An 18,452-nucleotide genomic window follows, 5' to 3' on the forward strand; every position below is an offset into this window, starting at 1 on the left:
GAATGTGGGGAATGGTCAGTGGCGAGATATGGAAAACTCATATCATATGGTTGATTATTTTGTGATGTATTTAAAAATCTTATGGAGGAAATACTGTAACTTGGAAAGTATGGCTATTACAGGTATGAGGTTTCATCTGATACATTGAGCATATAATATGACAAGTGATTAAGGCATGTGTTAAGATAACTAAAATCACATTTTCTAATGAGATAATGTGAAAGGGATATCAAAAACGATTAAGTAGCCATGCCCCGAATGAGGTCAGAGAGCTTGTCAGCACAACGGAACACCCCTTTTGACCAAGAGTGCATAAAGGCTTGGAAGAGAAATCAACCCTTAGAACTGGAAACATGAGGCGTTAGCTACATGTTAGAAATGGTTGAAACTTTGTGGAGAAAACCACACAGCTCTAATGTCCAGGCATGGCTATGGTCTTGCGTGTGTGCAGAGAAACTTGAGCATATTTTTGTGATAGAGAAACAAAAACAGACAATATTCTGGAGGGAATATACAGTTTATTTCCTTGTTAGTTTCACCCCATTCATCTCTGGTTTACGTTTCTGTACATGGCTAAAATCTTTTGAAAATCTATTTTAAAACTAGGCCTACATAGTGTGCTCAACTCCACACAAAGTACAACAGAAAAGCTCAGTAACAGTGCATGTGGATTATTCCTAAATAAGCCTGTTTTATGCACTGAATCAAATGCCCACATTCTTACAAAGCAGATCAGTTAATTGAATGCACTTTGGTTACTGCTCATTCCTGGTGGGTCGATCCAGTGCCTTTGATTCATCTACGGTCTATAGTTCCACTGCTCCTCATCAGAAACAGAATGGTGCTGGTGAAGGGTGAGGTCTGGACAAACAAAGCAGTAGCACAAGGTAACCTCATACAAGGAAATCTTCAACTCAGTTATTTACATGATAGATTAAAATATTTATAAAATATTCCAAAGCCATACACTGTGCAAACAGACATGAGGAAAGTATTCAGTCCACATATTCCGTACAGTAGGTCCATCATTCACATCCTTGTCTACCTCAAACAACGAGGGGTAAGTAGTCAGAGCAACAAATTAAACAACAAAAAAAAAGTGTTTAAATCGCCATTTTAGAATTTGGCTTGTAGCATTTTTAATAAGACACCTAAAACAAAACACCAACTTACATAGCATGTAAATAAATAGGTTTTTCACCACTTCACCATTGTGGAGTATGAGCCACTGTGTGTGAGGAGCTTTCAACTTACAGTAGAGGAAACCTGAACATGGGCAAGCCAGTGAACCACTCTCCACTGACAAAGCCACAAGCCTAGGTGTGTGTGTGTGGGGGGTATGGTGTGTGAGTGTAGGGTCCTTCTTATGCGTAGGTTCCCCCCGTCATGAGAAGTTCGTAGGCAGGGTCACGGCTCCTCCGGCACAGCACAACAAAGGCACACAGCATCCCAAATACCTAGGAGAGGAAAACAGCAGGGGTTAAAATGTAGTGTCATCCATGTCATCCTCCATACCTTCCTGACGAGGTCGCCTGTCAACCTCTGACCTGGACGCTAGGCTAACTAGTCTCCCAGGAAAGGCTGAGCAAGGACACAAAACTACTACATCAGCAGCAAACAGAGAAGAATCTGGGTCAAAAGTATCTAGAATTACTGCAAACCAGCCGATTCACATGCACACAGATGCCTCACCAGCCCATAGAATAAGATAATCTAATGATGAAATGCAGAGGTGACATTATAAAAGGAAGAAACTACAGGACATTGATAAACAGCAATTTAAATGTAGACTAGGACCTTCTGCTGTCCAGTAATTTTGATGAGAAAAACAAATCAAGTGATGAATGAGAGCTTTAACGCAGCTCTCCCTCATTGAGGTCAAATGAAAGGAATGGAAAAGGGGTAAATCTAGCAAATAACATGCCGTCTCAATCCACCGACTCAATTTCCCACAGACTCTAGAATCTGATTATGCAAATTTTTAACAAATCCAAGTAACTAATATATCCATCAAGTCAAGATAAATTGGCTGGGGACACCATTTTATCTTAAGCCTCTATTTAGCCTAGTTTGAGATCACCTTGAATTCCTAGATTTTCCCCTGTCCCTATTGATGGGTTAGCTGACAATGTCACGAAAACGATAAGCATGCTTCAATGGGACAGAAGTCCATGAGTTGTTTTGATTCTAGATGGCCAGATAGCCTACCAACAATGACAAGAAACTGCCAACAATGACAAGAAACTGCCATGTGGGGAATCATAAGTGACTCATTTCAGCTAGTTCCATCTTGTTCTTGATACCATGTCTTGTTTTGAGGTGTTGACTGATTTCATGTCAATGCTAGTATGGCTAAAATTAGCTTGCTAGCTAACCAGACAATTGTAACAATGTATTTGAGAGACAAGTGCTCATTGTGCAAATGTAATTAATAATCATTGGAGACGAAATATAGTTTACATGTTAACAATCTAAGCTAACCCAGTCTGATTTGCCCCATAGTTGCGCACGCGTCAGTTTTGTTGCTAAACAACCAACCCGTCTATGAAAAATGTAACAGTCCCGTAAGGGCCCCGTCCCTGTTCCTTGAGGCTTGCTGGAGTGTGGCAAGGGGGTTAACATAATAAGGGCATACCCCAGGCCCACTCAGCCGCCATACTGAATAATTTCATGACTCATACCATAAGTGCTTTTCAGATAGCCAGCGGAAAATAACTGAGTACCCCGCAGAGTATCCCACTTGTCCCTCTACTCAAAGCGGCTAGTGCCTTCACACACTAGGGCAACAGCACAAATAGAACAATAAGACAGATATTTCACCGGATGTATACATGTGAAGCATGGCGTTTCCACAACCAAATATGGTAGTGAGAGGAAGCCCAATGGCCGGCAGTGGGAGAAGATGGAACAAGATGGATTTTGGCCGACATTCTGCTAATTTTCTCATCGATTAAACATTTCATCTCAATACAGTTTTCTGTTCCCAAAACTAGAATCTGTTAAACAGAGTGGATAAAGTTTTGTAGACTATACCGAAGTTTAAAAAAAAGGGTTGTTTAGGTGAGCAAAGGCAAATTGAGTTATTGCACACACGCACTTCACAAAGTAGGCATTATTTAATGGAAATATGCAAATGCATGCTAGAACGCGCCAAAACACCGTTTTTTGTTGTTGTTGTTAAACGTGACTCTGCAAACTGATAGTTAGCCAGCTAGCTGGAGTGGGCAAGTTAGCTGGTCCTACTGTTGGACGTACGTGCTGACGTATCACCATGTAGGCTAGGTTTTCTACTGTGATTGGTCAACAACTCCGGCGCCGCTTGAAAAATAGAGCAGAATCCTATTTTCTCCGCCTTGGCTGAGCAGCTTCCATGGGCACAAGCATCCCCCCCATTAGTTGAATGAAAGAGAGCTGATGGAAGTTTTATTTTACCTGAATTGCAGCGAACGTCAGTGCAGCCCAGATGACATACATAATAATCTCCTTTAGTTTCTTCACAACAAGGGCTTCACAACCCTGGAGACACAAAAACAATACATTGTGTAAGAGAATCAATTTGTATATTATGCATGCAAGAAAAGCATAGGTACGTTTTGGATCTCTTACCTCTGGATAGAGGTCTCCAGGATGGGCTAGAGAGCCTGTACAGTTGCTGACGTTAGGTTTGCAGCAGCTCACTGGTATACTGTTGTTTCGAGACTCATTAAACCAGCGCGTGTTCCTCCAGTCGGAGTAATTGTGAATCCCACAACAGTGGAGCTGCAGGCATGACAAAATGGTGATGGTCAATACTAGGTCAATTCAATACAGCTTTAAATTACTTTAAAACTGTTACACAATGCATGAATTGCTCAAGTTCCATGCTAACATGCTATCACCTGTCTTTGCACGTAGTCAATGGCACGGCTCGGAGCATCTGTGTTGGTGCCATTGTACTCATTGTACACCTTCTGGATGGAGTGATTGACCTCATCTTCAACCTGTAAACAAACAGGTAACTGTGCTTAATAGGTCCCATCTTACACAACCTCGATGCTTTTCTAATGAATATCAATCACTATACTTTGGATAGCACTTTTCCTGTCATGGAAAAACAAATCTCCAAACATGTAGTCTAAATAGAAAAAGATATAGCGGCTACCATGTTTTCCATGGAGAAAATGGGTAATATTTTTTCATTTAAATTTTACATTTTTGTATTTAACCTTTATTTAACTAGGCAAGTCAGTTAAGAACAAATTCTTATTTACAATGATGGCCTACCAAAAGGCAAAAGGCCTCCTGCGGGGACAGGGACCTGGGATAAAAAAATACAATATATAGGACAAAACACACATCACAACAAGAGAGACAACACAACATAAAGAGAAACCTAGGACAACAACATAGCAAGGCAGCAACATGGTAGCAGCACAAAACATGGTACAAACATTATTGGGCACAGAAAACAGCACGAAGGTAGAGACAACAAAACATCACACAAAGCAGCCACAGCTGTAATATTGTGGCTGGTAGAATTATTTTCCCCCATTGGGAACATATCCAGAGAATTGGTATCCTGAACAAAATCTTTATTGCACAAACATACTGTAACCTTGATTTATATGTACTTTACTTAAGCCCTATTCAAATGGAATTAGTTTTACTAGAGAATGTTGGTTATGCAATTATTACATCAGAATATCCGTTATTCCAGAGGAAGAATCGGACGGGATTTGTTTTTTCCAAACAGATGCCTGTAATTCTTTAATTCTGGAGGTGTTTAGTCTAGGCTTGAAGATAAGTCAACATGTCCAGGTGATAAGGCTACACTGAGCTTGGCTACCACATCATTTTTGGTATAAGTGTCGCCAAAATACTTAAATTGAGGTAGTGTGATCATAATCATTATTTTATCGATCTGCAGTAGACATCATAAATGCCCCCCAGCCTGCAGATGGGAGCTAAAGAGCACACACTTGAGATGCGCTTTTAGGCTACGGATGAGAAAGTGAACTTGTCATTGCCAAAAGTTTGCTCAGTTATAATGCTGCTTTGTGCTCTATTAACAGCAAGGGTTGCATTAAATAGGAGCAATATTTTTTTTACTGACACATTTGGTGATGTTCAATTCTTTGGCACAAAACATATAAACAAAAGCATTCACTGTGAAAGTTGATACAGTAGGTCCTAAATATATCGGCAATGCGCAGCATTTCGTTTTAAGCATCAATTTATCTAATCAGTTATTGTTTTCTTGCTCAAACCACGAGCAACACCTGTCAAACTCAATACATTTCTCTCAAAACAGGGATGTCGATACACACGTGACTAGTATTTTCAGAGGACCTTGGAGTTGGTCGAAAAACAGTAGGTTTTAGATATTATTACTCTCCTGCTATGTAAAAATGACCAACATGGCAGAGTCGGATGGGGGACTTAAATAATGGATGTGATTTGTGCTCGTACACATAATTACAGAACCATCTCTCCCAGTTAAACTAGTCCCATGAGAATAGGGTTTTACACACCTTTGATCTGTAAATATAACCAAAAACCACCACAGCCACTTCCGTCACAAACACCAGCAGGAGAAGGACGACAAACTGTGGGGAGAAGAGGAATAATTAAACATAGAAGAAACTCCTGAAAATAAAATGGGTGCTTGGCATTCATAAGAGGCACATTTAAATCAATAAACTGTAATTAAGGATTATCCAACATGATATAAAACAATATGAACTCTTATCTCTGTAGCCTGAACTGGGCTATGCATTTAGTAATCAGTCATCTGGCCAACAGAGGGATACGATATCTGAGCCCAAGTTGAACGTTGTAGTAGTAGGTGATAAGAAAACATTCACTGACCGCTGCAAGCCCGTAGCGGCTTTCTCGTATTGTGGCACAACATCCAATAAGACCGATGATGAAAAGGAGGCCTCCTACTGCAATTATGGTCACAGCAGGGATAAGGGTGTACACATCTTCAAAGAAGTGGTCGTAGTCATCATATGTGATGAACACATAGGCTCCAACATAGCACAAAATCCCTGCTGCTGCCTGTATGATTGGGGGGGAGAAAAGTATTAATACCACAAAAAAAAAGCATATCAAATAAAATGTTTGAATGAGTACAGCCTCTCTGAGTCTGATGGTCCCTGAGAGGATATGAGAACCCAAGGCATTAACAGGGCATTCTGCCTTATCCTAAGGGTTCTCTGCTACAAGCACCGCTTAACGTTTAGAAACGTCAATAATCATCACTTGCGATACGGGTTTAGAAACATGTATATCAGCAAGAATCATTCAAATAAAAAATATATACTTACCTGCAGGCACATACGGCTGTATGCCTCCAGCCGACAAACTACACTTCCTTTCCAGTTCGCTTACACACAGGTGTTCGAGCACACTAGATAGCTAATTAGCATAAGTGATCACCTTTATCTTCCGTAAACAAGCGCTGTAACGTGTAGATATGGCCGTGTGTGAACACTAACCCCCAAAAAAGGTGTTTAACCTTTTGTTTTTTGAAAATTATTTCTCACTGATGAAAAATTGGTCCTTATGTTTCCATAACTGTACCGCAAGCAATGCATGTTAACATTCAGAAAGTGCATCAGAGCCCTTAACAAAACTCCCCCAGAAGACACCTTCATGAATAAAGCAGGGATGGGCAACTCATCATGAGGGGCCCCAGATGCTCACGGGTCTGCGTACCCACATCCACAACCCCCCCACATTGAGAGTAAAACATTTTAGTGGCCCCCCTCTTGACAGTGGAGAGAAATGTTAATTTCATGCAATTCTACACATTTTGCCATGGAGTGTAGAGAAAGTGTTGTAGTTTTAAAGAAAGTTATTTGCTGCAATTGTACACATCTTGCCATGTGGCAGAGAGAAGATTTTGCACTTGATAACAAATTTCATGCAAGTCTACTCATTTTGCAGAGGACAATTTGGTGTTTTAAAGCAAATTTTCTGCAATTCTACACATTGCCATAAGGTTTAGAGGTATTTTTGCAGTTTTTTTATATGAAATCTGAGTGAGACTGACTAACAAAATCCGTATTTAGACCATGGTTACAAGTTTAGATAGTTTGTTGTACAGCTAGTTTAGTGTACAGCTAACTTAACAATCTAAAAAATGTTAGCTGACTGGGGCTAATTGACTCACTATCAGTGACTGACATAAGAGAGAAACTGCTGATGTACAACAAAATTTCTAAATTGCACCTTGTGTATTCTACCATTTGAACTTGCAACAGTAAGTTGAGACCCTGACTCAGTTTAAACCCCTGTGCTAAAGGTAGCTCCTGAGTGGCACAGCGGTCTAAGGCACTGCATCTCAGTGCTAGAGGTGTCACTACAGACACCCGGGTTCGAATCCAGACTATCACAACTGGCCGTGATTGGGAGTCCCATAGGGCGGCGCACAATTGGCCAAGCGTTGTCCGGGTTTGGCCGATGTAGGCCGTCATTGTAAATAAGAATTTGTTCTTAACTGACTTGGTTAGTTAAATAAAGGTTCAATAAATACATAGTTTGTGTATATGAATGGACTAAACTAGGCCTATAAAAGAGACCAATCTTGAGATAGCAGCTTCGCTTCTAGTCCTTAGGAAACTGTACAGTATTTTGTTTTTTTAATGTATTATTTCTTACATCGTTAGCCCAGAAAACCTTAAGTGTTATTACATACAAACGGGAAGAACTATTGGATATCAGAGAGACGTCAACTTACCAGCACTACGACCAGGAATACGACTTTCCCAAAGCGGATCCTTTGTCTGTACCTCCCAGGGCATTTGAACTGATTCCAGAGGCCGATCCAAAACAACGCCGCCAGAGGAGAGGGTGCTGGAACGGTCTTCTAGGGAGGCTTTGGATGCGCACACACCATCCACCGCTTCCAAGCATATTACTCGCTAATGTCCAGTCCCTAGTTAACAAAGTAGACGAACATACTCTGTAACATACTCTGGTTCACGGAGACATGGCTAGCTGGGGACATGCTCTCGGGGTCCATACAGCCAACGGGATTTTCAGTGCATCGCGCCGACAGGAATAAAGCTCTCTCCGGTATGAAGAAGGGTGGGGGTGTATGTTTCATGATTAATAACCTCTTACATCTAGATGTGCCACTAGCGGAACGCCTCGCCAATATCCAATGATAGAGCGTGGCGCGAATTACAAACTCCTCAAAAATCCCAAAACTTCAATTTTTCAAACATATGACTATTTTACACCATTTTAAAGACAAGACTCTCCTTTATCTAACCACATTGTCCGATTTCAAAAAGGCTTTACAACGAAAGCAAAACATTAGATTATGTCAGGAGAGTACCCAGCCAGAAATAATCACACACCCATTTTTCAAGCTAGCATATAATGTCACAAAAACCAAAACCACAGCTAAATGCACCACTAACCTTTGATGATCTTCATCAGATGACACTCCTAGGAGTTGGTGATTCATCGTATGCCACCATTCACCTGTACAGAATGCCTAACTTGAATTTGGAATGGATGAAAACCTGAAGTTGGTCAACACCAATGACTGTCAACCCCTAACACAAGGCACTTCTGAGCATGCGCAGTTTTACCGTTTGATCATTTATACAATACATGCATGTTTTGTTCAATCAAGTTCATATTTATATCAAAAAACAGCTTTTTACATTAGCATGTGACGTTCAGAACTAGCATACCCACCGAAAACTTCCGGTGAATTTACTAAATTACTCACGATAAACGTTCACAAAAAACAATTATTTTAAGAATTATAGATACAGAACTCCTTTATGCAATCGCGGTGTCCGATTTTAAAATAGCTTTACGGTGAAAGCACATTTTGCAATATTTGAGTAGATAGCCCGGCCATCATGGCTGGCTATTTTGACACCCACCAAGTTTGGCACTCACCAAACTCAGATTTACTATAAGAAAAATTGGATTACCTTTGCTGTTCTTCGTCAGAATGCACTCCCAGGACTTCTACTTCAACACCCAATGTTGTTTTGGTTCCAAATAATCCATAGTTATATCCAAATAGCTGCGTTTTGTTCTTGCGTTCAAGACACTATCCGAAGGGTGACGCGCCGGCGCATATCGTGACAAAAAAATTCAAAATATTCCATTACTGTACTTCGAAGCATGTCAAACGCTGTTTAAAATCAATTTTTTTGCAATTTTTCTCGTAAAATAGCGATAATATTTTGACCGGGAGACCTTGTTTTCATTCAAACACTGAAAATAGAAAATGGAGTCTTCACGCGCACGCCCGTGTCATTGTTCTCAGAACGACCACTTTCCAAAAGCCCTACTGTTTTTCGCCCAGGGACTGCAGAGTCATCATTTCCCGTTCTGGTGCCTTCTGAGAGCCTATGGGAGCCTTAGAAAATGTCACGTTACAGCAGAGATCCTCTATTTTCGATAAAGAGGCTATAGAAGGCCAAGAAATGGTCAGAGAGGGCACTTCCTGTATGGAATCTTCTCAGGTTTTGGCCTGCCATATGAGTTCTGTTATACTCACAGACACCATTCAAACAGTTTTAGAAACTTTAGGGTATTTTCTATTCAAATCAAACAATTATATGCATATTCTAGTTTCTGGGCAGGAGTAATAACCAGATTAAATCGGGTAAGTTTTTTATCCGGCCGTGAAAATACTGCCCCCTATCCTAAACAGGTTAACGACTCATGGTGTAATTGTAACAACATACAGGAACTCAAGTCCTTTTGTTCACCTGACCTAGAATTCCTCACAATCAAATGCCGACGGTATTATCTCCCAAGAACTCTCCTTGGTCATCGTCACAGCCGTGTATATCCCCCCCCGCAAGCGGATGCCAAGACAGCCATCAAGGAACTTCACTGGACTTCATGCAAACTGAAAACCATATATCCCGAGGCTGCCTTTATTGTAGATGGGGATTTTAACAAAGCTAATTTGAGAACAAGGCAACCTAAATTCTATCAGCATATCGATTGCTGTACAAGAGCGAGTAACACGCTCAACCATTGCTACTCTAACTTCCGCGATGCATACAAGACCCTCCCCCGCCCTCCTTTTGGCAAATCTGACCATGACTCCATCTTGTTGCTTCCCTCCTATAGGCAGAAACTAAAACAGGAAGCACCCGTGCTTTGGTCAATCCAACGCTGGTCTGACCAATCAGATTCCACGCTTCAAGATCGCTTCGATCACATGGACTGGGATATGTTCCCGGGTAGCCTCAGATAATAACATTGATGTATACGCTGATTCTGTGAGAGAGTTTAGAAGGATGTGTATAGGAGATGTTGTACCCACTATGACAATTAAAACCTTCCCTAACCAGAAACCGTGGACTGATGGCAGCTTTTGCGCAAAACTGAAAGAATATGCCTTGCCATGAATAAACGTGGTGGTAACTGGAAATATGGCCAAATACAGAGGGAATAACTACACTGTTTGTAAGGCAATCAAACAAGCTAACACGGAACCCAAACCGGCTGCGCGCGTGCGCCATTGTGCATAAATGTATTTTGTTCCCCTACACCAAACGCGATCACGACACACAGGTTAAAATATCAAAACAAACTCTGAACCAATGACATTAATTTGGGGACAGGTCAAAAAGCATTAAACATGTATGGCAATTTAGCTAGTTAGCTTGCACTTGCTAGCTAATTTGTCCTATTTAGCTAGCTTGCTGTTGCTAGCGAATTTGTCCTGGGATATAAACATTGAGTTGTTATTTTACCTGAAATGCACAAGGTCCTCTACTCTGACAATTAATCCACACACAAAACGGCAAACCGAATCGTTTCTAGTCATCTCTCCTCCTTCCAGGCTTTTTCATCTTTGAACTTATATGGTGATTGGCATCTACACTTTCATAGTATTACCACGACAACCGGCAAAACATTTCGTCTTTCAATCACCCATGTGGGTATAACCAATGAGGAGATGGCACGTGGGTACCTGCTTCTATAAACCAATGAGGAGATGGGAGAGGCAGGACGTGCAGCGCAATCTGCGTCAGAAATAGCAAGGAGTTCTATTTTAGCCCTTGGCAACGCAGACGCTCGTTGGCTCGCGCGAGCAGTGTGGGTGCAATAATTGAATAACATGGATTTCTACATTTGTATATTGATTTTAAGAAAGGCATTAATGTTTATGGTTAGGTACATTTGTGCAAAGACTGCTTTTTTCCGCAATGCGCTTTTGTTAACCTCTCTAGGGTCGGCGGGACGAAATCGTCCCACCTACTCAACAGCCAGTTGAATCCCGTGGCGCGTTATTCAAATACCTTAGAAATGCTATTACTTCAATTTCTCAAACATGACTATTTTACACCATTTTAAAGACAAGACTCTCGTTAATCTAACCACACTGTCCAATTTCAAAAAGGCTTTACAACGAAAGCAAAACATTAGATTATGTCAGCAGAGTACCCAGCCAGAAATAATCAGACACCCATTTTTCAAGCTAACATATAATGTCACATAAACCCAAACCACAGCTAAATGCAGCACTAACCTTTGATGATCTTCATCAGATGACAACCCTAGGACATTATGTTATACAATACATGCATGTTTTGTTCAATCAAGCTCATATTTATATCAAAAACCAGCTTTTTACATTAGCATGTGACGTTCAGAACTAGCATACCCCCCGTAAACTTCCGGTGAATTTACTAAATTACTCACGATAAACGTCCACAAAAAACAATTATTTTAAGAATTATAGATACAGAACTCCTTTATGCAATCGCTATGTCCGATTTTAAAATAGCTTTTCAGTGAAGTAGATAGCCCGGCATCACAGGGCTAGCTATTTAGACACCCACCAAGTTTAGCACTCACCAAAGTCAGATTTACTATAAGAAAAATGTTATTACCTTTGCTGTTCTTCGTCAGAATGCACTCCCAGGACTTCTACTTCAATAACAAAGGTTGGTTTGGTTCAAAATAATCCATAGTTATGTTCAAATATCCTCCGTTTCGTTCAAGACACTATCTGAATGGTAAAGAAGGGTGACGCGCACGACGCATTTCGTGACAAATTTCTAAATATTCCATTACCGTACTTCGAAGCATGTCAACCGCTGTTTAAAAATCAATTTTTGTGCCATTTTTCTCGTAAAAAAGCGATAATATTCCGACCGGGAAAGCGTGTTTAGGTTCAAAGAGAGAGAAAATAAAAACATGGAGTCGACTCGTGCACACGCCTCCGTCCCATTGTCCTTACTAAAGGCGCTAATGTTTTTCAGCCAGTGGCTGGAATTACATCATTCAGCTTTTTCCCACCTTCTGAGAGCCTATGGGAGCCAGAAGTGTCACGTTACAGCAAAGATCCTCAGTTTTCATTAAAGAGAGCCAAGAAGAACAAGAACTTGTCAGACAGGTCACTTCCTGTAAGTAATCTTCTCAGGTTTTTGCCTGCCATATGAGTTCTGTTATACTCACAGACACCATTCAAACAGTTTTAGAAACTTTAGGGTGTTTTCTATCCAAAGCCAATAATTATATGCATATTCTAGTTTCTGGGCAGTAGTAATAACCAGATTAAAATCGGGTACGTTTTTTATCCGGGCCGTGCAAATACTGCCCCCTACCCCAACAGGTTAAATCATCACCCGTTGGCCGAAGTTGAAGTAGGCTGTGATTCGATGATAAATTAACAAGGCACCGCAGGACAAGCTAGTTAACCTAGTAATATCATCAACCATGTATAGTTAACTAGTGATTATGTGAAGATTGTTTTTTTATAAGGTAAGTTTAATGCTAGCTAGCAACTTACCTTGGCTCCTTGCAGCCACAAGGTCCCTTTGACGCTGCATTCACGTAACAGGTGGTCAGCCTGCCATGCAGTTTCCTCGTGGATTGCAATGTAATCGGCCATAATCGGCATCCAAAAAGGCCGATTCTTATCAAAACTTGAAATCGGCCCAAATTAACCTGTCTGGGCTAGGGGGCAGTATTGAGAATTTTGGAAAAAATATGTTCCCATTTTTAACTGCCTCCTACACCAACTCAGAAGCTAGAATATGCATATTATTGTTCAGGTTTGGATAGAAAACACTCTGAATTTTCTAAAACTGTTTGAATGGTGTCTGTGAGTATAACAGAACTCCTATGGCAGGCAAAAACCTGACAAGGTTTCAAGCAGGAAGTACCCTGTCTGACAAGGAGTCGTGCGTCTTACATCTTTTTATTGAAAAGTAAGGATCTTAGCTGTAACGTGACAATTCCCAGGGCTCCGATAGGCTCTCAGAGCCCGGGAAATAACTGAAGGTTTACGAGGGAGTCTCAGGCTGAAACACATTATCACCTTTTGTAAGTGGCTGCTCCGAGGACCTTTGAATGAGGCGCGTGCATTAGTCGCTCCTGAGGAGAAATTTTATTCGGCTGTTTAGGCTCAATGCATACTCCCGGTCGGAATATTATCACTAATCTACGAGTTAAATGGCATAAAAATTGGTTTTAAACAGCGGTTGACATGCTTCGAAGTACGGTAATGGAATATTTAGACATTTTTGACACGCCAATGCGCCATGCGCGGGACCGTGAAGAAGCATTCTAGAACTCACGAACAAAACGTCGCTGTTTGGATATAACGATGGATTATTTGGGACCAAACCAACATTTGTTATTGAAGTAGAAGTCCTGGCAGTGTATTCTGATGAAGAACAAGCAAGGTAAGAACATTTTTCTTATAGGAAATGTGATTTTGGTGGAGGCTGACCTGGGTGGGTATCTAAATAGCTAGCCCTGTAATGCCGGGCTATGTACTTAGATTATTGCAAAATGTGCTTCATCCGAAAAGCTATTTTAAAATCGGACATATCGAGTGCATAGAGGAGTAATGTATCTATAATTCTTAAAATAATTGTTATGCTTTTTGTGAACGTTTATCGTGAGTAATTTAGCAAACTGTTAGTAAATTCAACGGAAGTTTGCGGGGGTTATGCTTTTTCTGAACGTCACATGCTAATGCAAAAAGCTGTTTTTTGATATAAATATGAACTTGATTGAACAGACATGCATGTATTGTATAACACAATGTCCTAGGTGTGTCATCTGATGAAGATCATCAAAGGTTAGTGCTGCATTTAGCTGTGGTTTGGGTTTATGTGACATGATATGCTAGCTTGAAAAATGGCTGTCTGATTTTTTCTGGCTGGGCACTCTGCTGACATAATCTAATGTTTTGCTTTCGTTGTAAAGCCTTTTTGAAATCGGACAGTGGGGTTAGATTAACGAGATTCTTGTCTTTAAATAGCTGTAAAATAGTCATATGTTTGAGAAATTGAAGTAATAGTATTTCTAACGATTCAAAAATCGCGCCACTGGAATTTCAGTAGCTGTTACGAAATCGTCCCACATACCCCAGAGAGGTTAATCAGCCATGCTGATTAATCGGTCGACCTCTAATCCCTATCCCAGCCTGCTGTCCCCACATGCTTCAAGATGGCCACCATTGGTCCTGTTCAAAGAAACCTAAGGTAACTGAACTAAATGACTATCGCCCCGTAGCACTCACTTCTGTCATCATGAAGTGCTTTGAGAGACTAGTCAAGGATCATATCACCTCCACCCTACCTGTCCCCCTAGACCCACTTCAATTTGCTTATTGCCTCAATAGGTCCACAGACGATGCAATCGCCATCACACTGCCCTATCCCATCTGGACAAGAGGAATACCTATGTAAGAATGCTGTTCATTGACTACAGCTCAGCATTCAACACCAGAGTATCCTCCAAACTCACTAAGCTTGAGACCCTGGATCTCGACCCTCCTCTGTGCAACTGGGTCCTGGACTTCCTGACGAGCCGCCCCCAGGAGGTGAAGGTAGGAAACAACATCTCCAGTCCGCTGATCCTCAACACTGGGGCCCCACAAGGGTGAGTTCTCAGCCCCCTCCTGTACTCCCTGTTCACCCACGACTGCGTGACCATGCACGCCTCCAACTCAATCATCACGTTTGCAGACGACAACAGCGTTAGGCTTGATTACCAAAAAACAACGAGACAGCCTACATGGAGGAGGTGAGTGCCCTCGGAGTGTAGTGTCAGAAAAATAACCTCTCACTCGATGTCAGCAAAAGAAAAGAGATGATCGTGGACCTCAGGAAACAGCAAAGGGAGCACCCCCCTATCCACATCGACAGGACAGCAGTGGAGAAGGTGGAAAGTTTTAAAGTTCCTCGGTGTACATATCACCGACAACTGATATGGTCCAAGCACACAGACAGTGTGGTGAAGGCGCAAAGCTGGGACAGAGAGAGATAGAAGCTGTTTTTCAATCTCAAGGCCATCAGATTGTTAAAACAGCCACCACTAGCACAGATAGGCAGCTGCCTACCTACCTACCTACCTACAGACTTGATATCATTGGCCATTTTAATAAATGGAACACTAGTCACTTTAATAAATGTTTACACACGCATTACTCATCTCATATGTATATAATGTATTCTGCATCTACTCTTTACTATCTATTGCATCTTAGCTGCTCGGTCACTGCTCATCCATATATTTTATACTTACAGTTGAAGTCGGAAGTTTACATACACTTAGGTTGGATTCATTAAAGCTCGTTTTTCAACCACTCCAAAGTTCTTGTTAAAAAACTACAGTTTTGGCAAGTCGGTTAGGACATCTACTTTGTGCATGACAAGTAATTTTTCCAACAATTGTTTACAGACAGATTATTTCACTTATAATTCACTGTATCACAATTCCAGTGGATCAGAAGTTTACATACACTAAGTTGACTGCCTTTAAACAGCTTGGGAAATTCCAGAAAATGATGTCATGGCTTTAGAAACTTCTGATAGGCTAATTGACATCATTTGAGTCAATTGGAGGTGTACCTGTGGATGTATTTCAAGGCCTACCTTCAAACTCGGTGCCTCTTTGCTTGACATCATGGGAATATCCAAAGAAATCAGCCAAGACCTCAGAAAATAAATTGTAGACCTCCACAAGTCTGGTTCAACATTGGGAGCAATTTCCAAATGCCACGTTCATCTGTACAAACAATAGTATGCAAGTATAAACACCATGGGATCATGCAGCCATCATACCGCTCAGGAAGGAGACGTGTTCTGTCTCCTAGAGATGAAGGTACTTTGGTGCGAAAAGTGTAAATCAATCCCAGAACAACAGCAAAGGACCTTGTGAAGATGCTGGAGGAAACAGGTACAAAAGTATCTATAACCACAGTAAAACAAGTCCTGTATCGACAACCTGAAAGGCTGCTCAGCAAGGAAGAAGCCACTGCTCCAAAACCGCCATAAAAAAAGCCAGACTATGGTTTGCAACTGCACATTGGGACAAAGGTCGTACTTTTTGGAGAAATGTCCTCTGGTTAGATGAAACAAAAATAGAACTGTTTGGCCATAATGACCATCGTTATCTTTGGAGGAAAAAGGGGGAGTTTTGCAAGCCGAAGAACACCATCCCAACCTTGAAGCACGGGGGTGGCAGCATCGTGTTGTGGGGATGCTTTGCTGCAGGAGGGGTCAGGTGCACTTCACAAAATAGATGGCATCATGAGGAGGAAAATTAAGTGGATATATTGAAGCAACATCTCAAGACATCATTCAGGAAGTTAAAGTTTGGTCGCAAATGGGTCTTCCAAATTAACAATGACCCCAAGCATTCTTCCAAAGTTGTGGCAAAATGTGTTAAGAACAACAAAGTCAAGGTATTGGAGTGGACATCACAAAGCCCTGACCTCAGTCCTATAGAACATTTGAGGGCAGAACTGAAAAAGCGTGTGCGAGCAAGGAGGCCTACAAACCTGACTCAGTTACACCAGCTCTGTCAGGAGGAATGGGCCAAAATTCACCCAACTTATTGTGGGAAGCTTGTGGAACACTACCCGAAACGTTTGACCCAAGATAAACAATTTAAAGGCAATGCTACCAAATACTAATTTAGTGTATGTAAACTTCTGCCCCTCTAGGAATGTGATGAAAGAAATAAAAGCTGAAATAAATCACTCTTTACTATTATTCTGACATTTCACATTCTTAAAATAAAGTGTTGATCCTAACTGACCTAAAACAGGAATTTTTACTAGGATTAAATGCCAGGAATTGTGATGTATTTGGCTAAGGTGTATGTAAACTTCCAACTTCAACTGTATATACTCTTATTCCATTCCTTTACTAGATTCTGTGTATTAGGTTTTGATGTGGAATTGTTAGATATTACCTGTTTGATACTGGTGCACTGTCGGATTTAGAAGCATAAGCATTTCGTTACACTCGCAATAACATCTACTAACCATGTGTATGTGACCAATAAAAAGGTATTGTAACGACACTGGGTTTATCGACTCTGCCGCTCGAGGATGCTTTTGCGGCAGTCGATAGCGCGCTGGACTTCGGGCTACAAGCTCGAGGGTTCAAGACCTGCTCCCTGCTGTTTCATTACAGTATTTTATTTGATCCTTCAATTGGAATTATTTGCTTGCTCACTGACTGGAAAAGAACAACACAGAACATTGTTTATTGACCTTTCAAACCTCATCCTAACATATTGAAGTTTAGAAAAAGAACAACCAGGAAAAAAAAGACTATGTTGAGGACCATTGTGGCTACAGAACTAGTATTGTATGAATAGTGGCATTTTAAAAGGTTCAAAGGGGAAGACTCCAGGGCAGGCAGTGGCTTTCGTCCTGGGACAAATGGGGCACAAAAGCAATGCATGAAACTCCCTCTAGCCGCAGTAGCCAAAGCAACCAGAGAAGCAAAGGAAATGTTCAGACAACTAGTTACATCTAAAAGGGACAGCAACAACATGACTGCAAGAACATTGAATTATAATAGCCCAAATTCTCAAACAGTAACGTTAGCTAGCTATATTGATGCTAAAGATAGACAAACATCCACTGGGCCGAGTTTGCCTTGAATGGCTAGCAGGTTGCTTGCAAATTTGCTGCGTATTAAGGTTGAGGAAGGGATGTTGCGCATTCATTCCCAAACGACAAGATGTCGTTTTGACTTACCCAAAAAATTAGGTTCAGAAAAACTAGCACCGTCTTTGATGAGGTGATACTACAGTGCCCCATGTTTAAAACAGGTATTGTCTATTATTATGGTAAAAACGTATTTGTAAAATGGCTGGCTATATACTCCTGCGTTTGTAATCCATGCCCGACTGGAGTGGATTCTCTGACTCCCACAAACCAGAGCGCCAGCACGACAAAAACCAACCAGTTGGAGGTCATGTGACCCGATGTTGCAACCTCAACTCATTTTAGCAGCAAATTTTTTTTATAACTAACTCGTTGTTCTATCTGTGCTAGCAGTGTTTGTATCATAATAATACAAACATTGATCAGTGAGTAAATTACATATGTAAAGGACGTACCACTTCCTCCCGATTCGTTTATATGGGGGGTGATAAGTGCCAGAATTAAGCCTCGTGAAGCTACTTTCACGAAGTCCCCTAAAATCTTCCTTGTT

At 41.1% G+C, this 18,452-nt stretch overlaps 1 protein-coding gene across 1 annotated transcript; it reads right to left on the minus strand.

Annotated features, from left to right (window-relative positions):
• Nucleotides 1–498: 498 nt before the first annotated feature.
• Nucleotides 499–18,188, minus strand: LOC115152004 (tetraspanin-3). The gene is made up of 7 exons (XM_029696427.1): nucleotides 17,993–18,188; nucleotides 5,848–6,039; nucleotides 5,511–5,585; nucleotides 3,879–3,980; nucleotides 3,607–3,759; nucleotides 3,433–3,516; nucleotides 499–1,457 (listed from the first exon to the last, which is right to left on the minus strand). The coding sequence occupies exons 1-7, from the start codon at nucleotides 18,053–18,055 to the stop codon at nucleotides 1,365–1,367; spliced, it is 762 nt and encodes a 253-aa protein (XP_029552287.1). The 5' UTR covers nucleotides 18,056–18,188; the 3' UTR covers nucleotides 499–1,364.
• Between the last annotated feature and the right edge of the window lie 264 nt (nucleotides 18,189–18,452).

This window comes from Salmo trutta, chromosome 17 (assembly GCF_901001165.1).
Source record: "Salmo trutta chromosome 17, fSalTru1.1, whole genome shotgun sequence".
In the NCBI taxonomy this organism is placed as follows: Eukaryota; Metazoa; Chordata; class Actinopteri; order Salmoniformes; family Salmonidae; genus Salmo; species Salmo trutta.

Bases quoted from the DNA above. Each gene is read 5' to 3' on its own strand.
- LOC115152004 (XM_029696427.1), bottom strand. From the start codon at position 18,055: ATGGGGCACTGTAGTATCACCTCATCAAAGACGGTGCTAGTTTTTCTG. The intron at 5,586-5,847 runs GTCAGTGAATGT...TTCTCCCCACAG, and splicing joins GCCGCTACGGGCTTGCAGCG to TTTGTCGTCCTTCTCCTGCT. The intron at 3,517-3,606 runs GTAAGAGATCCA...TTGTGTCTCCAG, and splicing joins CTGGAGACCTCTATCCAGAG to GGTTGTGAAGCCCTTGTTGT.